The sequence below is a fragment of the Salmo salar genome, chromosome ssa25 (genome assembly GCF_905237065.1).
Source record: "Salmo salar chromosome ssa25, Ssal_v3.1, whole genome shotgun sequence".
NCBI lineage: Eukaryota > Metazoa > Chordata > Actinopteri > Salmoniformes > Salmonidae > Salmo > Salmo salar.
In genome coordinates this window covers 50,979,135-51,005,967 of record NC_059466.1, presented here as the reverse complement: position 1 = coordinate 51,005,967, position 26,833 = coordinate 50,979,135, and the positions used below count along the sequence as shown (strand labels likewise).

Sequence of the window (26,833 nt, the reverse complement as noted above, 5' to 3'; positions counted from 1 at the left end):
CCCAGTTACTGCTGGATCAGTACCAACTGAACTGACTTAGTGGGGTGAATTCATATCACCCAGTTACTGCTGGATCAGTACCAACTGAACTGACTTAGTGGGGTGAATTCATATCACCCAGTTACTGCTGGATCAATACCAACTGAACTGACTTAGTGGGGTGAATTCATATCACCCAGTTACTGCTGGATCACTACCAACTGAACTGACTTAGTGGGGTGAATTCATATCACCCAGTTACTGCTGGATCACTACCAACTGAACTGACTTAGTGGGGTGAATTCATATCACCCAGTTACTGCTGGATCAATACCAACTGAACTGACTTAGTGGGGTGAATTCATATCACCCAGTTACTGCTGGATCAATACCAACTGAACTGACTTAGTGGGGTGAATTCATATCACCCAGTTACTGCTGGATCAATACCAACTGAACTGACTTAGTGGGGTGAATTCATATCACCCAGTTACTGCTGGATCACTACCAACTGAACTGACTTAGTGGGGTGAATTCATATCACCCAGTTACTGCTGGATCAGTACCAACTGAACTGACTTAGTGGGGTGAATTCATATCACCCAGTTACTGCTGGATCACTACCAACTGAACTGACTTAGTGGGGTGAATTCATATCACCCAGTTACTGCTGGATCAGTACCAACTGAACTGACTTAGTGGGGTGAATTCATATCACCCAGTTACTGCTGGATCAATACCAACTGAACTGACTTAGTGGGGTGAATTCATATCACCCAGTTACTGCTGGATCACTACCAACTGAACTGACTTAGTGGGGTGAATTCATATCACCCAGTTACTGCTGGATCACTACCAACTGAACTGACTTAGTGGGGTGAATTCATATCACCCAGTTACTGCTGGATCACTACCAACTGAACTGACTTAGTGGGGTGAATTCATATCACCCAGTTACTGCTGGATCAATACCAACTGAACTGACTTAGTGGGGTGAATTCATATCACCCAGTTACTGCTGGATCAATACCAACTGAACTGACTTAGTGGGGTGAATTCATATCACCCAGTTACTGCTGGATCAATACCAACTGAACTGACTTAGTGGGGTGAATTCATATCACCCAGTTACTGCTGGATCACTACCAACTGAACTGACTTAGTGGGGTGAATTCATATCACCCAGTTACTGCTGGATCAGTACCAACTGAACTGACTTAGTGGGGTGAATTCATATCACCCAGTTACTGCTGGATCAGTACCAACTGAACTGACTTAGTGGGGTGAATTCATATCACCCAGTTACTGCTGGATCAGTACCAACTGAACTGACTTAGTGGGGTGAATTCATATCACCCAGTTACTGCTGGATCACTACCAACTGAACTGACTTAGTGGGGTGAATTCATATCACCCAGTTACTGCTGGATCAGTACCAACTGAACTGACTTAGTGGGGTGAATTCATATCATGACCTCATCCAGCCAGCTGTCTAACTAGTGGGGTGAAATCATGACCTCATCCAGCCAGCTGTCTAACTAGTGGGGTGAAATCATGACCTCATCCAGCCAGCTGTCTAACTAGTGGGGTGAAATCATGACCTCATCCAGCCAGCTGTCTAACTAGCGGGGTGAAATCAGGACCTCATCCAGCCAGCTGTCTAACTAGTGGGGTGAAATCAGGACCTCATCCATCCAGCTGTCTAACTAGTGGGGTGAAATCATGACCTCATCCAGCCAGCTGTCTAACTAGTGGGGTGAAATCAGGACCTCATCCAGCCAGCTGTCTAACTAGTGGGGTGAAATCATGACCTCATCCAGCCAGCTGTCTAACTAGTGGGGTGAAATCATGACCTCCCTCCTCCTCCTCCTCGTCCCTCTTACCCATCTCACATCATCCTTCCCCCCCTCCCCATCCTTCCTCCTCCGCATCCTCCATCATCCCTCCTCCATCATCCCTCCCCATCCTTCCTCCTCCCCATCCCACATCATCCCTCCTCTCCCCATCTTCCATCATCCCTCCTCCATCATCCCTCCTCCTCCCCATCCCACATCATCCCTCCTCTCCTCCTCCTCCATCATCCCTCCTCCTCCCCCTCCTCATACCTCCTCCTCCCCCTCCCCCTCCTCATACCTCCTCCTCCCCCTCCCCCCATCATCCCTCCTCCTACCCCTCCTCCATCATCCCTCCTCCTCCTCCATCATCCCTCCTCCTCCTCCTCCTCCCTCCTCCTCCTCCATCATCCCTCCTCCTCCTCCCTCCTCCTCCTCCATCATCCCTCCTCCTCCTCCATCATCCCTCCTCCTCCTCCTCCTCCCTCCTCCTCCTCCATCATCCCTCCTCCTCCTCCCTCCTCCTCCTCCATCATCCCTCCTCCTCCTCCCTCCTCATCCCTCCTTACCTTTCTTTAAATCGATCTTCAGTCTCTTCCCTCCCTTCTTGCTGGTGAAGCCCACCAGGGTAGAGAAGGTGGGACTCCTCTTCAGGAGCGGGCTGTCACTCTTCTCCTTGGGGACAGGGGATAGGCTGACGGGGACAGGGTGGGCGAGATGGGGGGATCCCATTGGTCGGCCCTCTAGGCTGATGCTGTCCTCAGCCATTCGGGCAGTAGGAGAGTCATAGGGCTTAACGGCGGGTTTGATTGAAGGAGGCTCCTTAGAGGAAGTCTTGAGTGTGGCTTTGGGACTGCCTGATTGGTTGAAGAGCTGACCAATCAGGCTCTTCTCGTACCTCTCCCTGTTGGAGACAGGAACTACTTCCAGACGCACCATGGGGGACCGCATAGCATAACGGAACACTTCCTGTGCCCTGGGGGAGAACACACCACTCAGAACTGGCAGTCGACCATAGTACTGACAACAACATATGACATCCTTCCTGCATTACTCAAGACTTCCTGCATGACTCAAGACTTCCTGCATGACGCAAGACTTCCTGCATGACTCAAGACTTCCTGCATGACTCAAGACTTCCTGCATGACTCAAGACTTCCTGCATTACTCAAGGCTTCCTACATGACTCAAGACTTCCTGCATGACTCAAGACTTCCTGCATGACTCAAGACTTCCTGCATGACTCAAGACTTCCTGCATTACTCAACACTTCCTGCATTACTCAAGACTTCCTGCATTACTCAAGACTTCCTGCATTACTCAAGACTTCCTGCATTACTCAAGACTTCCTGCATGACTCAAGACTTCCTGCATTACTCAAGGCTTCCTGCATTACTCAAGGCTTCCTGCATTACTCAAGACTTCCTGCATGACTCAAGACTTCCTGCATGACTCTTGTATTGAAGTCAGTTTGCATCGAAATGATATGACCGTGTGCAGACCAAGTTAAGGTTCAGCACAATACGGAGAAACTCTCTTAGGTTTCACTCAGACTATTTAATTCGGTGAACAGGACATCTCTGTCAAAGTCATGGACACAATTAGTAATAAATGTCACATAGTTGGCTAGACTAAATTACTTATCAAAAAAATAGTTTTGCCGATATGGGCTAAATGAGTGACTAGCAGTGACTGAAAAACTGCTGATGCACAAACCACATTTCTACTATTCTAACTCAACTGAGTCCCCCCCCCAACCCCCAAAAAAGGATGTTTATACACAGCATTCGGAAAGTATTCAGACCCCTTCACTTTTTACACATTTTGTTACGTTACAGCCTTATTCTAAAAATGATTAAATCGTTTTTTTCCCCCTCATCAATCTACACACAATATCCCATAATGACATCACAATCCCCCATAATGACATCACAATACCCCATAATGACATCACAATACCCCATAATGACATCACAATCCCCCATAATGACATCACAATCCCCCATAATGACATCACAATCCCCCATAATGACAAAGCACAAATATATATTTTGTAATTTTTTTTTGCAAATGTATATTATGTTTTCAGACCCTTTACTCAGTGCTTTGTTGAAGCACCTTTGGCAGAGATTACAGCCTCAAGTCTTCTTGGGTATGAAGCTACAAGCTTGGCACACCTGTATTTGGGGAGTTTCAGGTCTCTCAGAGTTGTTAAATCGGGTTCAAGTCTGGGCTCTGGCTGGGCCACTCAAGGACATTCAGAGACTTGTCCCGAAGCCACTCCTGCGTTGTTCTTGGCAGTGTGTTTAGGGTCGTTGTTCTGTGGGAAGGTGAACCTTCGCCCCAGTCTGAGGCCCTGAGTGCTCTGGAGCAGGTTGTCATCAAGGATGTCTCTGTTCATCTTTCCCTCGATCCTAACTAGTCTCCCAGTCCCTGCCGCTGAAAAACATCCCGACAGCATGATGCTGCCACCACCATGCTTCACCGTAGGGATTATTATTTATTTATTTATTTTATTTAACCTTTATTTAACTAGACAAGTCAGTTAAGAACAAATTGTTATTTACAATGACGGCCTACCCCGGCCAATCCCGGATGACGCTTGTGCGCCGCCCTATGGGACTCCCAATCACGGCCGGACGTGATACAGCCTGGATTCAAACAAGCTACTGCAGCGACGCCTCTTACACTGAGATGCAGTGTCTTAGACTACTGTCTATTCCTGGTGCCAGGTTTCCCCCAGATGTGCCGCTTGGCATTCAGGCCAAAGAGTTCAATCTGGGATAAATCAGACCAGAGAATCTTGTTTCTCATGGTCTGAGAGTCCTTTAGATGCCTTTTGGCAAACACCAAGTGGGCTGTCATGTGCCTTTTACTGAGGAGTGGCTTCCATCTGGTCACTCTACCATAAAGGCCTGATTGGTGGAGTACTGCAGAGATGGTTGTCCTTCTGGAAGGTTCTTTCATCTCCACAGAGGAACTCTGGAGCTCTGTCAGAGTGACCACCTCCCTGACCAAGGCCCTTCTCCCCCGATTGCTCAGTTTGACCGGCGGCCAGCTCTAGGAAGAGTCTTGGTGGTTCCAAACTTCTTCCATTTAAGAATGATGGAGGCCACTGTGTTCTTGGGGACCTTCAATGCTGCAGAAATGTTTTGGTACCCTTCCCCAGATCTGTGCCTCGACACAATCCTGTCTCTGAGCTCTACGGACAATTCCTTCGACCTCATGGCTTGGTTTTTGCTCTGACATGCACTGTCAACTGTGTGACCTCATTTAGACAGGTGTGAGCCTTTCCAAATCATGTCCAATCAATTTAATTTACCACAGGTGGACTCCAATCAAGTTGTAGAAACATCTCAAGAATAATCAATGGAAACCTTGGGGGGGGGGGCTACAAAAGGGGGCCGCTGCTACTTGCCCATCGATGCCTTAAAGAAGAGAAAGTGCATCTGATAACAGCTATGACAGAAGCCAGGCAGTGTTGAGAAAGGGAGAGAGGTGTAGGGGGGTAAAAACACCATAAACCCAGCTCAACAACAGGAGAGACACACACACACGGCCCCTGCCTGGAATCAAAGAGCGGAGCTACTTACTGGGTAAAGGATTTGTCCATTAACTCTGTTTCATTGATTTTAACAATGCACTCGTCGTCCTGGAAGATCCCCTCTCGCTTAGAACGACTGTTCTCCTCCACGCCACGAATGTGCAGGCCCAGAGCCCTGTATAGAGAGAGAGAGAGAGAGAGAGAGAGAGACAGGGAGACAGGGAGACAGAGAGAGAGAGAGAGAGAGAGAGAGAGAGAGAGAGAGACAGAGAGAGAGAGAGAGAGAGAGAGAGAGAGACAGAGAGAGAAAGAGAGAGACAGACAGAGAGAGAGAGAGAGACAGAGAGAGACAGAGAGAGAGACAGAAAGAGAGAGAGAGAGAGAGAGACAGAGAGCGAGAGAGAGAGAGACAGAGAGAGAGACAGAGAGAGAGAGAGAGAGAGAGAGAGAGAGAGAGAGAGAGAGAGAGAGAGAGACAGGAAAAACTTTCACATTAGACCACAAACAGCAACATAATGGAGCGAAGATAACAAATATTTTCCACACAGGTTATCGACAAAGAAACATCTCAACAAAAGCTGCAAAATCCCTCAGAAATACAGAGAGAAGGTTATGTGCAGGACAAGACAGAGATGTAGCTCCCAGACAGATAAAGAGATTCACACTGTGCCCACTCTCAGTGTCCTCCCTCTCTCTCAGTGTCCTCCCTCTCTCTCAGTGTCCTCCCTCTCTCTCTGTGTCCTCCCTCTCTCAGTGTCCTCCCTCTCTCTGTGTCCTCCCTCTCTCTCAGTGTCCTCCCTCTCTCTCAGTGTCCTCCCTCTCTCTCAGTGTCCTCCCTCTCTCTGTGTCCTTCCTCTCTCTCTGTGTCCTCCCTCTCTCTCTGTGTCCTCCCTCTCTCTCAGTGTCCTCCCTCTCTCTCAGTGTCCTCCCTCTCTCTGTGTCCTCCCTCTCTCAGTGTCCTCCCTCTCCCTCAGTGTCCCTCTCTCAGTGTCCTCCCTCTCTCTCTGTGTCCTCCCTCTCTCTCTGTGTCCTCCCTCTCTCTCTGTGTCCTCCCTCTCTCTCAGTGTCCTCCCTCTCTCTCTGTGTCCTTCCTCTCTCTCTGTGTCCTTCCTCTCTCTCAGTGTCCTCCCTCTCTCTCAGTGTCCTCCCTCTCTCTGTGTCCTCCCTCTCTCTCAGTGTCCTCCCTCTCCCTCAGTGTCCTCCCTCTCTCTCAGTGTCCTCCCTCTCCCTCAGTGTCCTCCCTCTCCCTCAGTGTCCTCACTCAGTGTCCTCCCTCTCCCTCAGTGTCCTCCCTCTCCCTCAGTGTCCTCACTCAGTGTCCTCCCTCTCCCTCAGTGTCCTCCCTCTCCCTCAGTGTCCTCACTCAGTGTCCTCCCTCTCTCTCAGTGTCCTCCCTCTCCCTCAGTGTCCTCCCTCTCCCTCAGTGTCCTCACTCAGTGTCCTCCCTCTCTCTCAGTGTCCTCCCTCTCCCTCAGTGTCCTCCCTCTCCCTCAGTGTCCTCCCTCTCCCTCAGTGTCCTCTCTCAGTGTCCTCCCTCTCTCTCAGTGTACATTCTGTTCCATGGAAACACTACCTCTCGCTCGGGCGACTGGCTGGCACAGATAAACAGGTGAACAGATGAACAGATAAAGGATATGAGCCAGGAGTGAAGTTAGAATCAGGGAGAATGGAAACAGAAGCTGAGAGCATCCCATCACCAAGATGAATCCAGTTCTGTGAGCCTGAGCACCCTGTACGATGGGCTTGGGACGAAGCTATTCACTGAGACTCAACGCCCTGGACATTACCGAAGACACAAAATGACGACTACAGGACGGCAAGACTGACAGGACGGCAAGACTGACAGGACGGCAAGACTGACATGACAGGACGGCAAGACTGACAGGACGGCAAGACTGACAGGACGGCAAGACTGATAGGACGGCAAGACTGACAGGACGGAACGGAGATCATTTTGGAAAGATACTGTTCAGAAAGCTGTGTATTAAAGTACTTTCCTCCGGACTGGACGTGTGTCAGTCAGTAATCTAGTCATATCTACACCGTCTCTGAACGGAGAGGCCTGTTACCAAGGTAACTGCTCAGCGTTAATACAACGCTGTTACCAAGGACCTGTCAGCGTTAATACAACGCTGTTACCAAGGTAACTGCTCTGTGTTAATACAACGCTGTTACCAAGGCCTGTCAGCGTTAATACAACGCTGTTACCAAGGCCTGTCAGTGTTAATACAACGCTGTTACCAAGGTAACTGCTCAGTGTTAATACAACGCTGTTACCAAGGCCTGTCAGCGTTAATACAACACTGTTACCAAGGTAACTGCTCAGTGTTAATACAACGCTGTTACCAAGGCCTGTCAGCGTTAATACAATGCTGTTACCAAGGCCTGTCAGCGTTAATACAACGCTGTTACCAAGGCCTGTCAGCGTTAATACAAACAACGCTGTTACCAAGGCCTGTCAGCGTTAATACAACACTGTTACCAAGGACAACGCTGTTACCAAGGCCTGTCAGCGTTAATACAACGCTGTTACCAAGGACCTGTCAGCGTCAATACAACGCTGTTACCAAGGCCTGTTACCAAGGCCTGTCAGCGTTAATACAACGCTGTTACCAAGGACCTGTCAGCGTTAATACAACCCTGTTACCAAGGCCTGTCAGCGTCAATACAACGCTGTTACCAAGGACCTGTCAGCGTTAATACAACCCTGTTACCAAGGCCTGTCAGTGTTAATACAATGCTGTTACCAAGGCCTGTCAGCGTTAATACAACGCTGTTACCAAGGCCTGTCAGCGTTAATACAACGCTGTTACCAAGGCCTGTCAGCGTTAATACAACACTGTTACCAAGGTAACTGCTCAGCGTTAATACAACGCTGTTACCAAGGCCTGTCAGCGTTAATACAACGCTGTTACCAAGGCCTGTTACCAAGGCCTGTCAGCGTTAATACAACCCTGTTACCAAGGCCTGTCAGCGTTAATACAACGCTGTTACCAAGGCCTGTCAGCGTTAATACAACGCTGTTACCAAGGCCTGTCAGCGTTAATACAACGCTGTTACCAAGGCCTGTCAGCGTTAATACAACGCTGTTACCAAGGCCTGTCAGCGTTAATACAACGCTGTTACCAAGGACCTGTCAGCGTTAATACAACGCTGTTACCAAGGTAACTGCCCAGGTCCGTAAGGAAATGGGATGTATGTTTATCACTGATTACGTTTCCTTACAGGTCCTCACATTGAATGTTTCGTGTAGCAACATCACGCCCACCTTGGGACATGGCTGTTAGACATGTCCTGCCGGAAGCCATTATGTGCCATGTCAGAGAGGGACAGAGACAGAGACAGAGAGACAGAGACTATGAGGGACAGAGAGGGACAGATACAGAAAGGGACAGAGACAGAGAGACAGAGACTATGAGGGACAGAGAGGGACAGAGACAGAAAGGGACAGAGACAGAGAGACAGAGACTATGAGGGACAGAGATGGACAGAGAAAGAGAGACTGGGGGACCAGAACTGGGTCTGGGTTGGACTGGGGGACCAGAACTGGGTCTGGTTTGGACTGGGGGACCAGAACTGGGTCTAGGTTGGACTGGGGGACCAGAACTGGGTCTGGTTTGGACTGGGGGACCAGAACTGGGTCTGGTTTGGACTGGGGGACCAGAACTGGGTCTGGTTTGGACTGGGGGACCAGAACTGGGTCTGGTTTGGACTGGGGGACCAGAACTGGGTCTAGGTTGGACTGGGGGACCAGAACTGGGTCTGGTTTGGACTGGGGGACCAGAACTGGGAAGTGACACACAGCATACCCCTGCAGAGACACTGTCCATAACATGATGTACTAAAGGGATGACAGAGAGGGGGATGATGTACTAAAGGGATGACAGAGAGGGGGATGATGTACTAAAGGGATGACAGAGAGGGGGATGATGTACTAAAGGGATGACAGAGAGGGGATGACAGAGAGGGGGATGACAGAGAGAGGGGGTGATGTACTAAAGGGATGACAGAGAGGGGGATGATGTACTAAAGGGATGACAGAGAGGGGGATGATGTACTAAAGGGATGACAGAGAGGGGGATGATGTACTAAAGGGATGACAGAGAGGGGGATGATGTACTAAAGGGATGACAGAGAGGGGATGATATACAAAGGGATGACAGAGAGGGGGATGATGTACTAAAGGGATGACAGAGAGGGGGATGATGTACTAAAGGGATGACAGAGAGGGGGGTGATGTAATATAAAGGGATGACAGAGAGGGGGATGATGTACTAAAGGGATGACAGAGAGGGGGATGATGTACTAAAGGGATGACATAGAGGGGGATGATGTACTAAAGGGATGACAGAGAGGGGGATGACAGAGAGGGGGGTGATGTAATATAAAGGGATGACAAAGAGGGGGATGATGTATTAAAAGGGATGACAGAGAGGGGGATGATGTACTAAAGGGATGACAGATAGGGGGATGACAGAGAGGGGGGTGATGTAATATAAAGGGATGACAGAGAGGGGGATGATGTATTAAAAGGGATGACAGAGAGGGTGATGATGTACTCACCGTCCGCTGAGAGAGGAGACATATGGAACAACGTGGATCCCCAGCGGACCGTGTTCCCCTGAGATCTCCACTGTCTTGGTCAGGCTGCTGCACACACACACACACACACACACACACACACACACACACACACACACACACACACACACACACACACACACACACACACACACACACACACACTATTAGTCGGCAGGACTGAAAATGTTGTTAGAGAGGAGATGAGAGAAACACAAAACATCCAGTATTCAACTGGGGAACAGTCATCCAACTGGGAAACAGTCATCCAACTGGAAAACAGTCATCCAACTGGGGAACAGTCATCCAACTGGGGAACAGTCATCCAACTGAGGAACAGTCATCCAACTGGGAAACAGTCATCCAACTGGGAAACAGTCATCCAACTGGGAAACAGTCATCCAACTGGAAAACAGTCATCCAACTGGGGAACAGTCATCCAACTGGGGAACAGTCATCCAACTGGAAAACAGTCATCCAACTGGGGAACAGTCATCCAACTGGGAAACAGTCATCCAACTGGGAAACAGACATCCAACTGGGAAACAGTCATCCAACTGGGAAACAGTCATCCAACTGGGAAACAGTCATCCAACTGGAGAACAGTCATCCAACTGGGAAACAGTCATCCAACTGGGAAACAGTCATCCAACTGGGAAACAGTTGGGGAACAGTCATCCAACTGGGAAACAGTCATCCAACTGGGAAACAGTCATCCAACTGGAACAGTCATCCAACTGGGAAACAGTCATCCGACTGGGAAACAGTCATCCAACTGGGAAACAGTCATCCAACTGGAGAACAGTCATCCAACTGGGGAACAGTCATCCAACTGGGAAACAGTCATCCAACTGGGAAACAGTCATCCAACTGGGAAACAGTCATCCAACTGGGAAACAGTCATCCAACTGGAAAACGGTCATCCAACTGGGGAACAGTCATCCAACTGGGGAACAGTCATCCAACTGGGAAACAGTCATCCAACTGGAACAGTCATCCAACTGGGAAACAGTCATTCAACTGGGAAACAGTCATCCAACTGGGGAACAGTCATCCAACTGGGGAACAGTCATCCAACTGGGAAACAGTCATCCAACTGGGAAACAGTCATCCAACTGGGAAACAGTTGGGGAACAGTCATCCAACTGGGAAACAGTCATCCAACTGGGAAACAGTCATCCAACTGGGGAACAGTCATCCAACTGGGGAACAGAAAGCTCCATGAAACCCATTGTACCCTTCAGCAGCTCATATCTGTGTGAAGCTAGATGCAGTGCTCTCGTCTGTATTAAAACCAAACACCAATCCAGGCTGGATGTTTACGGCAGAGATGATGTGCACACTGTCGCCCACGCCGTCCGACTCTGACGCGACATGCATCAAGCCAAACCCATCTCATTAGTGGTGGTCAGATAAGAAACATTATGGTAGACTCGTTTGTAATTGACTGTCACAGCCCCAAATAAAAAAGTTAACTCTGGCTGTTAATTACATTAAAATATATATATATATATATTTAAAAAAACAGCAAGACAGGGAGAAAGAGAGAGCGAGAGAGAGACAGAGAGAGAGAGACAGAGAGAGAGACAGAGAGACAGAGAGAGAGAGACAGAGAGAGAGAGACAGAGAGAGAGACAGAGAGAGAGAGACAGAGAGAGAGACAGAGAGACAGAGAGAGAGAGACAGAGAGAGAGACAGAGAGAGAGACAGAGAGAGACAGAGAGAGAGAGACAGAGAGAGAGACAGAGAGAGAGAGAGAGAGAGAGAGAGAGAGAGACAGAGAGAGAGAGACAGAGAGAGAGACAGAGAGAGAGACAGAGAGAGAGAGAGACAGAGAGAGAGACAGAGAGACAGAGACAGACAGACAGACAGACAGACAGACAGACAGACAGACAGACAGACAGACAGACAGACAGACAGACAGACTGACTGACTGACTGACTGACTGACAGCCTGGAGACAGACAGACAGGTCCAGACAGCCTGGAGACAGAGGCTAGCTGTGGAACAAACAGGAACAAGTTCAGGTAGAGCGGGCACAGCAGGGCAGACTTCTGAAGAGCAACTTCATCAACGCCCCACAAGTTTCAATTCATCCAGAGAAGAAACAAAACAACAGATATCAAAGAGTAGCCTCTCCTCTAGGAGAGAGGGGGAGAGAGAGGGGGAGAGAGGGAGGGAGACGAGGGAAGGAGGGCAGATGAGAGTGAGAATTAATCAGGAAGGACTAATGAATACCACACGCATTAACATGAAGGAGGAAAATAATCCATCCACCCTCCACTCCCCACCTCTCTCCATCCTCTGATTGTGCTCTCTCAGAAGATGGAGGGAAGCTAGAAGAAGGGGGGGGAGGAAGGAAGAGAAAGAGAGAAAGAGAAGAGGGGTGTAGAGCTGTATTAATTTATAGACAGATGAGATAGGTTGGAGATGGGTTGAGTAGAGATACAAGGGAGGGGATGTGATAATTCTACCAACACCAGAACTACAGGGGAAGGGATGTGATCATTCTACCAACACCAGAACTACAGGGGAGGGGATGTGATCATTCTACCAACACCAGAACTACAGGGGAAGGGATGTGATCATTCTACCAACACCAGAACTACAGGGGAAGGGATGTGATCATTCTACCAACACCAGAACTACAGGGGAGGGATGTGATCATTCTACCAACACCAGAACTACAGGGGAGGGGATGTGATCATTCTACCAACACCAGAACTACAGGGGAGGGGAGGGGATCATTCTACCAACACCAGAACTACAGGGGAGGGGATGTGATCATTCTACCAACACCAGAACTACAGGGGAGGGGATGTGATCATTCTACCAACACCAGAACTACAGGGGAGGGGATGTGATCATTCTACCAACACCAGAACTACAGGGGAGGGGATGTGATCATTCTACCAACACCAGAACTACAGGGGAAGGGATGTGATCATTCTACCAACACCAGAACTACAGGGGAGGGGATGTGATCATTCTAACAACACCAGAACTACAGGGGAGGGGATGTGATCATTCTACCAACACCAGAACTACAGGGGAGGGAATGTGATCATTCTACCAACACCAGAACTACAGGGGAAGGGATGTGATCATTCTACCAACACCAGAACTACAGGGGAGGGGATGTGATCATTCTACCAACACCAGAACTACAGGGGAGGGGATGTGATCATTCTACCAACACCAGAACTACAGGGGAGGGGATGTGATCATTCTACCAACACCAGAACTACAGGGGAGGGGAGGTGATCATTCTACCAACACCAGAACTACAGGGGAGGGGATGTGATCATTCTACCAACACCAGAACTACAGGGGAGGGGATGTGATCATTCTACCAACACCAGAACTACAGGGGAGGGGATGTGATCATTCTACCAACACCAGAACTACAGGGGAGGGGATGTGATCATTCTACCAACACCAGAACTACAGGGGAAGGGATGTGATCATTCTACCAACACCAGAACTACAGGGGAGGGGATGTGATCATTCTACCAACACCAGAACTACAGGGGAGGGATGTGATCATTCTACCAACACCAGAACTACAGGGGAGGGGATGTGATCATTCTACCAACACCAGAACTACAGGGGAGGGGATGTGATCATTCTACCAACACCAGAACTACAGGGGAAGGGATGTGATCATTCTACCAACACCAGAACTACAGGGGAGGGGATGTGATCATTCTACCAACACCAGAACTACAGGGGAAGGGATGTGATCATTCTACCAACACCAGAACTACAAGGGAGGGGATGTGATCATTCTACCAACACCAGAACTACAGGGGAAGGGATGTGATCATTCTACCAACACCAGAACTACAAGGGAGGGGATGTGATCATTCTACCAACACCAGAACTACAGGGGAAGGGATGTGATCATTCTACCAACACCAGAACTACAGGGGAGGGGATGTGATCATTCTACCAACACCAGCACTACAGGGGAAGGGATGTGATCATTCTACCAACACCAGAACTACATGGGAGGGGATGTGATCATTCTACCAACACCAGAACTACAGGGGAGGGGATGTGATCATTCTACCAACACCAGAACTACAGGGGAGGGGATGTGATCATTCTACCAACACCAGAACTACAGGGGAGGGGATGTGATCATTCTACCAACACCAGAACTACAGGGGAGGGGATGTGATCATTCTACCAACACCAGAACTACAGGGGAGGGGATGTGATCATTCTACCAACACCAGAACTACAGGGGAGGGGATGTGATCATTCTACCAACACCAGAACTACAGGGGAGGGGATGTGATCATTCTACCAACACCAGAACTACAGGGGAGGTGATGTGATCATTCTACCAACACCAGAACTACAGGGGAGGGGATGTGATCATTCTACCAACACCAGAACTACAGGGGAGGGGATGTGATCATTCTACCAACACCAGAACTACAGGGGAGGGGATGTGATCATTCTACCAACACCAGAACTACAGGGGAGGGGATGTGATCATTCTACCAACACCAGAACTACAGGGGAGGGGATGTGATCATTCTACCAACACCAGAACTACAGGGGAGGGGATGTGATCATTCTACCAACACCAGAACTACAGGGGAGGGGATGTGATCATTCTACCAACACCAGAACTACAGGGGAGGGGATGTGATCATTCTACCAACACCAGAACTACAGGGGAGGGGATGTGATCATTCTATCAACACCAGAACTACAGGGGAGGGGATGTGATCATTCTACCAACACCAGAACTACAGGGGAGGGGATGTGATCATTCTATCAACACCAGAACTACAGGGGAAGGGATGTGATCATTCTACCAACACCAGAACTACAGGGGAGGGGATGTGATCATTCTAACAACACCAGAACTACAGGGGAGGGGATGTGATCATTCTACCAACACCAGAACTACAGGGGAGGGGATGTGATCATTCTACCAACACCAGAACTACAGGGGAGGGGATGTGATCATTCTACCAACACCAGAACTACAGGGGAGGGGATGTGATCATTCTACCAACACCAGAACTACAGGGGAGGGGAGGATCATTCTACCAACACCAGAACTACAGGGGAGGGGATGTGATCATTCTACCAACACCAGAACTACAGGGGAAGGGATGTGATCATTCTACCAACACCAGAACTACAGGGGAGGGGATGTGATCATTCTACCAACACCAGAACTACAGGGGAGGGGATGTGATCATTCTACCAACACCAGAACTACAGGGGAGGGGATGTGATCATTCTACCAACACCAGAACTACAGGGGAGGGGATGTGATCATTCTACCAACACCAGAACTACAGGGGAGGGGATGTGATCATTCTACCAACACCAGAACTACAGGGGAAGGGATGTGATCATTCTACCAACACCAGAACTACAGGGGAGGGGATGTGATCATTCTACCAACACCAGAACTACAGGGGAGGGGATGTGATCATTCTATCAACACCAGAACTACAGGGGAGGGGATGTGATCATTCTAACAACACCAGAACTACAGGGGAGGGGATGTGATCATTCTACCAACACCAGAACTACAGGGGAAGGGATGTGATCATTCTACCAACACCAGAACTACAGGGGAGGGGATGTGATCATTCTAACAACACCAGAACTACAGGGGAGGGGATGTGATCATTCTACCAACACCAGAACTACAGGGGAGGGGATGTGATCATTCTACCAACACCAGAACTACAGGGGAGGGGATGTGATCATTCTACCAACACCAGAACTACAGGGGAGGGGATGTGATCATTCTACCAACACCAGAACTACAGGGGAGGGGATGTGATCATTCTACCAACACCAGAACTACAGGGGAGGGGATGTGATCATTCTACCAACACCAGAACTACAGGGGAGGGGATGTGATCATTCTACCAACACCAGAACTACAGGGGAGGGGATGTGATCATTCTACCAACACCAGAACTACAGGGGAGGGGATGTGATCATTCTACCAACACCAGAACTACAGGGGAGGGGATGTGATCATTCTACCAACACCAGAACTACAGGGGAGGGGATGTGATCATTCTACCAACACCAGAACTACAGGGGAGGGGATGTGATCATTCTACCAACACCAGAACTACAGGGGAGGGGATGTGATCATTCTACCAACACCAGAACTACAGGGGAGGGGATGTGATCATTCTACCAACACCAGAACTACAGGGGAGGGGATGTGATCATTCTACCAACACCAGAACTACAGGGGAGAGGATGTGATCATTCTACCAACACCAGAACTACAGGGGAGGGGATGTGATCATTCTACCAACACCAGAACTACAGGGGGAGGGGATGTGATCATTCTACCAACACCAGAACTACAGGGGAGGGGATGTGATCATTCTACCAACACCAGAACTACAGGGGAGAGGATGTGATCATTCTACCAACACCAGAACTACAGGGGAGGGGATGTGATCATTCTACCAACACCAGAACTACAGGGGAGGGGATGTGATCATTCTACCAACACCAGAACTACAGGGGAAGGGATGTGATCATTCTACCAACACCAGAACTACAGGGGAAGGGATGTGATCATTCTACCAACACCAGAACTACAGGGGAAGGGATGTGATCATTCTACCAACACCAGAACTACAGGGGAAGGGATGTGATCATTCTACCAACACCAGAACTACAGGGGAGGTGATGTGATCATTCTACCAACACCAGAACTACAGGGGAAGGGATGTGATCATTCTACCAACACCAGAACTACAGGGGAGGGGATGTGATCATTCTACCAACACCAGAACTACAGGGGAAGGGATGTGATCATTCTACCAACACCAGAACTACAGGGGAGGGGATGTGATCATTCTACCAACACCAGAACTACAGGGGAGGGGATGTGATCATTCTATCAACACCAGAACTACAGGGGAGGGGATGTGATCATTCTACCAACACCAGAACTACAGGGGGAGGGAATGTGATCATTCTACCAACACCAGAACTACAGGGGAGGGGATGTGATCATTCTACCAACACCAGAACTACAGGGGGAGGGGATGTGATCATTCTACCAACACCAGAACTACAGGGGAGGGGATGTGATCATTCTACCAACACCAGAACTACAGGGGGAGGGGATGTGATCATTCTACCAACACCAGAACTACAGGGGAGGGGATGTGATCATTCTACCAACACCAGAACTACAGGGGAGGGGATGTGATCATTCTACCAACACCAGAACTACAGGGGAGGGGATGTGATCATTCTACCAACACCAGAACTACAGGGGAGGGGATGTGATCATTCTACCAACACCAGAACTACAGGGGAGGGGATGTGATCATTCTACCAACACCAGAACTACAGGGGAGGGGATGTGATCATTCTACCAACACCAGAACTACAGGGGAGGGGATGTGATCATTCTACCAACACCAGAACTACAGGGGAGGGGATGTGATCATTCTACCAACACCAGAACTACAGGGGAGGGGATGTGATCATTCTACCAACACCAGAACTACAGGGGAGGGGATGTGATCATTCTACCAACACCAGAACTACAGGGGAGGGGATGTGATCATTCTACCAACACCAGAACTACAGGGGAAGGGATGTGATCATTCTACCAACACCAGAACTACAGGGGAGGGGATGTGATCATTCTACCAACACCAGAACTACAGGGGAGGGGATGTGATCATTCTACCAACACCAGAACTACAGGGGAGGGGATGTGATCATTCTACCAACACCAGAACTACAGGGGAGGGGATGTGATCATTCTACCAACACCAGAACTACAGGGGAAGGGATGTGATCATTCTACCAACACCAGAACTACAGGGGAGGGGATGTGATCATTCTACCAACACCAGAACTACAGGGGAGGGGATGTGATCATTCTACCAACACCAGAACTACAGGGGAGGGGATGTGATCATTCTACCAACACCAGAACTACAGGGGAGGGGATGTGATCATTCTACCAACACCAGAACTACAGGGGAGGGGATGTGATCATTCTACCAACACCAGAACTACAGGGGAGGGGATGTGATCATTCTACCAACACCAGAGATACAGAGTATTGAATGGTGCTGTAGGACTATTGAATGGTGCTGTAGGACTATTGAATGGTGCTGTACGACTATTGAATGGTGCTGTAGGACTATTGAATGGTGCTGTAGGACTATTGAATATTACTGTAGGACTATTGAATATTACTGTAGGACTATTGAATGGTGCTGTAGGACTATTGAATATTACTGTAGGACTATTGAATATTACTGTAGGACTATTGAATATTACTGTAGGACTATTGAATGGTGCTGTAGGACTATTGAATGGTGCTGTAGGACTATTGAATGGTGCTGTAGGACTATTGAATGGTGCTGTAGGACTATTGAATATTACTGTAGGACTATTGAATATTACTGTAGGACTATTGAATATTACTGTAGGACTATTGAATATTACTGTAGGACTATTGAATGGTGCTGTAGGACTATTGAATATTACTGTAGGACTATTGAATGGTGCTGTAGGACTATTGAAGGGTGCTGTTGGACTAATGAATATTTCTGTAGGACTGTTGGATACCTGAAGTTGGGTAACTAATTGGAAAGACCTGTGGAGAGACAGACAGACAGACAGACAGACAGACAGACAGACAGACAGACAGACAGACAGACAGACAGACAGACAGCTAATATTTTACCTTTGCCTGCATTCCAAATGGCATATACTCTAGGGCCCTGGTCTATAGTAGTGCACTATATAAGGAATAGGGTGCCATAGGGCCCTGGAATAAAGTAGTGCACTATATAGGGAATAGGATGTCATTTCAGATGCATCATTATACTCACATTAACAATGCTTTCATAGCGATTCCACACCCCTTTATACCTGTATACCGCCAACTGATTTTAAAACACTGCCCTTATGAACCTCTTTTACACACACACACACACACACACACACACACACACACACACACACACACACACACACACACACACACACACACACACACACACACACACACACACACACACACACACACACACACACACACACACACACACACACACACACACAGAGAGGTGACGAGCTGACTGATGTAACGTCTGATAAAGTCCCTTCCGACTGCTGACAGAAGTAGCATCTAGCCAGCAGTCTGTCCGTCTGCCCGAACATCACCCCTGGCCTGGTCCTGTAGCGGGACGTGATGTGTGTGTGTGTGTGTGTGTGTGTGTGTGTGTGTGTGTGTGTGTGTGTAGTTATGACATGTCCAGATACGCACCGTGGAAATGGAAGAGGACAGAACATGTTATCGTGTCTAAGGTATAGGGTTAGGTTAGGGTTAAACTAGTGGTATAACCTAGTGAGCTGGTCACAAAGGACAGGAGAGACAGCTTCCTGTTTGTCTGTCTTTTCTCCCTGCCCGTCTCTCTTCCCCCGTTACTCCTCCCTCGCTCCCTACCCGTCTCTCCTCCCTCGCTCCCTGCCCATCTCTCATCCCTCGCTCCCTGCCCGTGTCTCCTCCCTCGCTCCCTGCCCGTCTCTCCTCCCTCGCTCCCCGCCCGCCCCCCTGCCCGTCTCTCCTCCCTCGCTCCCTGCCCATCTCTCCTCCCTCGCTCCCCGCCCGCCCCCCTGCCCGTCTCTCCTCCCTCGCTCCCTGCCCATCTCTCCTCCCTCGCTCCCTGTCTGATTTACCTCACAGCCTAAACATGTAATTCTGTCTGTATGTTTAAATAACAGTGTGTTAGATAATGCTGTTTACTACAGACCACTACTGGACTGGTGATTTGTGACAAGCTAGTAGACACAGTATTGGATCAAGATTGATGCGCTCACTCACTGTGGATAAGAGCAGACGCTAAATGATTTTTAATTTTCTTTTACATTTTAAAATAAAAAAAAATCACTTGAAATGCAAATTTGACTCAGCCTTGATCTTCTCATTGGAGCAGAGCTTCATGCTGAATTAGAATACTGGAACATCAACACAGTACAAGAACACACACACACACACACACACACACACACACACACACACACACACACACACACACACACACACACACACACACACACACACACACACACACACACACACACACACACACACACACACGTCTTACCTGAGAGAGAATGTGTTGAGTTTGGTAGTGGAGACATCAGCTCTGTGTCCTCCTGTCTTTTCCAGTCCATGGTTCACCCCCTGTAGGGCATAACACATTAACACTCCAGTGATCCAACCATAACACAACACATTAACACTCCGGTGATCCAACCATAACACATTAACACTCCGGTGATCCAACCATAACACATTAACACTCCGGTGATCCAACCATAACACATTAACACTCCGGTGATCCAACCATAACACATTAACACTCCGGTGATCCAACCATAACACATTAACACTCCAGTGATCCAACCATAACACATTAACACTCCGGTGATCCAACCATAACACATTAACACTCCAGTGATCCAACCATAACACATTAACACTCCAGTGATCCAACCATAACACATTAACACTCCAGTGATCCAACCATAACACATTAACACTCCAGTGATCCAACCATAACACATTAACACTCCAGTGATCCAACCATAACATAACACATTACCACTCCAGTGATCCAACCATAACACAACACATTAACACTCCAGTGATCCAACCATAACACATTAACACTCCAGTGATCCAACCATAACACATTAACACTCCGGTGATCCAACCATAACACATTAACACTCCAGTGATCCAACCATAACACATTAACACTCCAGTGATCCAACCATAACATAACACATTAACACTCCAGTGATCCAACCATACCATAACATATTAACACTCCAATGATCCAACCATAACATAACACATTAACACTCCAGTGATCCAACCATAACACATTAACACTCCAGTGATCCAACCATAATACATTAACACTCCAGTGATCCAACCATAACATAACACATTAACACTCCAGTGATCCAACCATAACATAACACATTAACACTCCAGTGATCCAACCATACCATAACATATTAACACTCCAATGATCCAACCATAACATAACACATTAACACTCCAGTGATCCAACCATAACACATTAACACTCCAGTAATCCAACCATAATACATTAACACTCCAGTGATCCAACCATAACATAACACATTAACACTCCAGTGATCGAACCATAACATAACACATTAACACTCCAGTGATCCAACCATAACACATTAACACTCCAGTGATCCAACCATAACACATTAACACTCCAGTGATCCAACCATAACATAACACATTAAAACTCCAGTGATCCAACCATAACACAACACATTAACACTCTAGTGATCCAACCATAACACATTAACACTCCAGTGATCCAACCATAGCATAACACATTAACACTCCAGTGATCCAACCATAACATAACATATTAACACTCCAGTGATCCAACCATAACATAACATATTAACACTCCAGTGATCCAACCATAACACATTAACACTCCAGTGATCCAACCATAGCATAACACATTAACACTCCAGTGATCCAACCATAACATAACACATTAACACTCCAGTGATCCAACCATAACACATTAACACTCCAGTGATCCAACCATAATACATTAACACTCCAGTGATCCAACCATAACATAACACATTAACACTCCAGTGATCCAACCATAACATAACACATTAACACTCCAGTGATCCAACCATACCATAACATATTAACACTCCAATGATCCAACCATAACATAACACATTAACACTCCAGTGATCCAACCATAACACATTAACACTCCAGTAATCCAACCATAATACATTAACACTCCAGTGATCCAACCATAACATAACACATTAACACTCCAGTGATCGAACCATAACATAACACATTAACACTCCAGTGATCCAACCATAACACATTAACACTCCAGTGATCCAACCATAACACATTAACACTCCAGTGATCCAACCATAACATAACACATTAAAACTCCAGTGATCCAACCATAACACAACACATTAACACTCTAGTGATCCAACCATAACACATTAACACTCCAGTGATCCAACCATAGCATAACACATTAACACTCCAGTGATCCAACCATAACATAACATATTAACACTCCAGTGATCCAACCATAACATAACATATTAACACTCCAGTGATCCAACCATAACACATTAACACTCCAGTGATCCAACCATAGCATAACACATTAACACTCCAGTGATCCAACCATAACATAACACATTAACACTCCAGTGATCCAACCATAGCATAACACATTAACACTCCAGTGATCCAACCATAACATAACACATTAACACTCCAGTGATCCAACCATAACATAACATATTAACACTCCAGTGATCCAACCATAACATAACATATTAACACTCCAGTGATCCAACCATAACATAACATATTAACACTCCAGTGATCCAACCATAACATAACATATTAACACTCCAGTGATCCAACCATACCATAACATATTAACACTCCAGTGATCCAACCATAACATAACATATTAACACTCCAGTGATCCAACCATAACATAACATATTAACACTCCAGTGATCCAACCATAACATATTAACACTCCAGTGATCCAACCATAACATAACACATTAACACTCCAACATAACATAGTGACACTTCAACCAGAAAACATGTTTTCCATTCCATAATGCATTGCATTTGTGCCCCTGCATCTGTGTACTGTGTGTGTGTGTGTGTGTGTGTGTGTAATGTGTGAAAGTATTCAGACACCTTCCCTTTCTCCACATTTTGTTACCTTACAGCCTTATTCTAAAATGGATTAAATAGTTTTTTCCCCTCATTAATCTACACACAATACCCCATAATGACATCACAATACCCCCATAATGACATCACAATAACCCATAACGACATCACAATACCCCATAATGACATCACAATACCCCATAATGACATCACAATACCCCATAATGACATCACAATACCCCCATAATGACATCACAATAACCCATAACGACATCACAATACCCCATAATGACATCACAATACCCCATAATGACATCACAATACCCCCATAATGACATCACAATAACCCATAACGACATCACAATACCCCATAATGACATCACAATACCCCCATAATGACATCACAATAACCCATAACGACATCACAATACCCCATAATGACATCACAATACCCCATAATGACATCACAATACCCCATAATGACATCACAATACCCCATAACGACATCACAATACCTCATAATGACATCACAATACCCCATAATGACACCACAATACCCCATAACGACGTCACAATACCCCATAACGACATCACAATACCCCATAACGACATCACAATACCCCATAACGACATCACAATACCCCATAACGACATCACAATATCCCATAATGACATCACAATACCCCATAACGACATCACAATACCCCATAACGACATCACAACACCCCATAACGACATCACAATACCCCATAACGACATCACAATACCCCATAATGACATCACAATACCCCTTAATGACATCACAATACCCCATAATGACGTCACAATACCCCATAACGACGTCACAATACCCCATAACGACATCACAATACCCCATAATGACATCACAATACCCCATAATGACATCACAATACCCCATAATGACATCACAATACCCCATAACGACATCACAATACCACATAATGACATCACAATAACCCCATAATGACATCACAATACCCCATAATGACATCACAATACCCCATAATGACATCACAATACCCCATAATGACATCACAATACCCCATAATGACATCACAATACCCCATAATGACAAAGCAAAAACAGGTTTTTCAATTGTTTTGCAAATGTAAATAATAAATAAAAAACGGAAATATCACATTTCCATATGTATTCAGACCCTTTACTCAGTACTTTGGCAGTGATTACAGCCTCGAGTCTTCTTGGGTGTGACGCTACAATCTTGGCACACCTATATTTGGGGAGTTTCTCCCAGTCTTCTCTGCAGATCCTCTCCAGCTCTGTCAGGTTGGACGGGGAGCGTCGCTGCGAAGCTACAGGGAGTGTTGATGTGGATCTTTACGTTGGCCAAAGGGGGGGGAAGCAATTATCACCACGGACAATTTATTCCCTGTCAGTGGGCGAACAAATTACAAGTCTGTCTGGCACCATGAACAAAGTGAGGACGGGAGCTCCCCCTCCCCTCTGAGCGAAGACAAGGCTCCTGCACAGCTGCTGAACAGTGACACAATAAAGAGAAAACCAGAGGCTTTTTACGCGCTACGACCAAACAAAGGTACGTCAAAGTGTATCAAGGAAGTGTATCAAGGAAGTGTATCAAGGAAGTGTATCAAGGAAGTGAAAGATACAAAACAACAGGTCAGCTGTTAGGACGAAGGGAAAGCGGCCAAGTCAACCCAAACCAACGCCATCGTGTGAAGACTCACATAAACACCACCTGACAATAATTGAAGATGTATTTTTTGGGGGGGGGGGACTGCTGTCGTATCGACCCATTCATTATAATGTCCTTATTGTTGTTGTTTTTTTTTTTTTGTTTGCTGAGCTTCACTATTTATTTAGATAATTTGATGTTTAATAATGTTTAAGCTACTGATGTCTTCATCATTTGTCCACGTTTATTTCGACCGTGTGTCTTGGTGTTTGGGGTAATTGATTCCCCCCCCCCCCCCCTTTATAAAATAAGCTGTTACCATATTCCAACACATATGCTTTCTGTTTCATAGCTGTAACAAAAGCGTTCCACAAATTGAATGTGTTTTTTTATTTTTACATATAGCCTACAGTAACATAAACTAATGAAAATACTATTGTGTTATTTTTAAATAAAAATAAAATGTTATTCTAATGTTCCCCCCCCCCCAAGGCCTTGATAAACACAACTAAATGATTATTTTTAATGTAATAGCGTATATGAAATACATGAATGCAGTCAGAATGACTGCTCACTACCTTGAAGGGCGGTCCCTCGAGGCCCGGACGCTCTAATGGTAAAATACCAGACGGAACAACTTAAAGTTGGTTGGTTGTCGGTCACAGACAGAAGAAAGAACAAGAAAGGATAATCAATTTGATTGGTTGGCTAAAATGGAACCCTATTCCCTATAAAATGCACTACTTTTTTTGGGGGGGGGAGGACGACAAGAGATCCAAGTGGTCCCTGGTTTAAAAAGAAGTACACTATATTGGTGTAATTTGGGACTGGATACTTGATGTCTAGGGTACAACCCCCACCCCTCTATTAATTACAATAGATTTAATGGACTAAATCAATTGTAATTTATCATCACACTGCTTAGCATATCCATTAATAAACTAAACGCGTCGTAAAACACCAGTAAAAACCGAACAGTTTCTCTATGAACCTGCTGGAAACTAAATGAACAAGATATTAACACATCAAATAACAAACTCGTTGTCCAGATTTTACTGGGGAGTTTCTTGTTCTTGTCGTTTGTTTGTTTAAAGTGAAAAACTCCTTTATGTCGAGGAACAATCATAAAAGTAAAACTGATGTCCCAGCTTACCAAGAACAAGGATCATAATACATTTAAAACACTTTGAGCCAGCTATCCACCTGGTCAACATCAAAAACGATAGCAGAAACCAGGTTATAGAAAACAAGTCTCTATTCGGGATATGAATTTTAAAAAAAACAGGAAGTTATTCACTAAGTGTTTCCCTCTTAGACTGAATAAAGACATTAACAGTAGAAACAACATGTCTATAGTCTAGGGGTCTGAACCAGGACTGAATAAAGACATGAACAGTAGAAACAACATGTCTATAGTCTAGGGGTCTGAACCAGGACTGAATAAAGACATGAACAGTAGAAACAACATGTCTATAGTCTAGGGGTCTGAACCAGGACTGAATAAAGACATGAACAGTAGAAACAACATGTCTAGAGGCTGGAGGGTCTGAACCAGGACTGAATAAAGACATGAACAGTAGAAACAACATGTCTATAGGCTGGAGGGTCTGAACCAGGACTGAATAAAGACATTAACAGTAGAAACAACATGTCTAGAGGCTGGAGGGTCTGAACCAGGACTGAATAAAGACATTAACAGTAGAAACAACATGTCTAGAGGCTGGAGGGTCTGAACCAGGACTGAATAAAGACATTAACAGTAGAAACAACATGTCTATAGGCTGGAGGGTCTGAACCAGGACTGAATAAAGACATTAACAGTAGAAACAACATGTCTATAGTCTAGGGGTCTGAACCAGGACTGAATAAAGACATGAACAGTAGAAACAACATGTCTATAGTCTAGGGGTCTGAACCAGGACTGAATAAAGACATGAACAGTAGAAACAACATGTCATTCTCCTGTCCCTTCAGACTGATAATACCAATGGCTTGTTCACAAAGACCTGTCTAAAACAGACTGAAATTAAACACAGCATCCAAAATGGTACCCTGTTCCCTATATATTGGGTCCAGGTCAAAAGAAGTGCACTATATAGGGAATAGGGTGACATTTGGGAGAGGAGTTATCGCAATGTTTACTCTGGTAAACCAGTCCCCTACAGTGAAATAAAGGTATGAATGATATGTGATGTTTACTCTGGTAAACCAGTCCCCTACAGTGAAATAAAGGTATGAGTGATATGTGATGTTTACTCTGGTAAACCAGTCCCCTACAGTGAAATAAAGGTATGAGTGATATGTGTTAATGGGTTTCATGTCTTAGCTGGGGCTGTACCCACACACCATGAAAATCTACACTGACGTCGACACAGCTCGGTCCTCACACAACCTCACCGCTCCCCACAGGAGTTGAATTACAGTGTT

The 26,833-nt window shown here is 46.4% G+C and overlaps 1 protein-coding gene across 4 annotated transcripts in view; it reads right to left on the bottom strand.

Annotated features, from left to right (window-relative positions):
* pard3bb (par-3 family cell polarity regulator beta b) overlaps positions 1–26,833 on the bottom strand; it is a 631,603-nt gene that overhangs the window by 383,562 nt on the left and 221,208 nt on the right. For 3 of the 4 annotated variants that reach the window (XM_045707869.1, XM_045707871.1, XM_045707872.1), the window contains 4 exons: positions 20,087–20,166; positions 9,919–10,005; positions 5,405–5,530; positions 2,381–2,787 (listed from right to left, as the gene is read on the bottom strand). In XM_045707869.1, coding sequence (XP_045563825.1) covers positions 2,381–2,787; positions 5,405–5,530; positions 9,919–10,005; positions 20,087–20,166 — 700 coding nt within the window. The remainder of the gene's footprint in view (positions 1–2,380; positions 2,788–5,404; positions 5,531–9,918; positions 10,006–20,086; positions 20,167–26,833) is intronic. The other variant, XM_045707870.1, reaches the window with a different exon arrangement.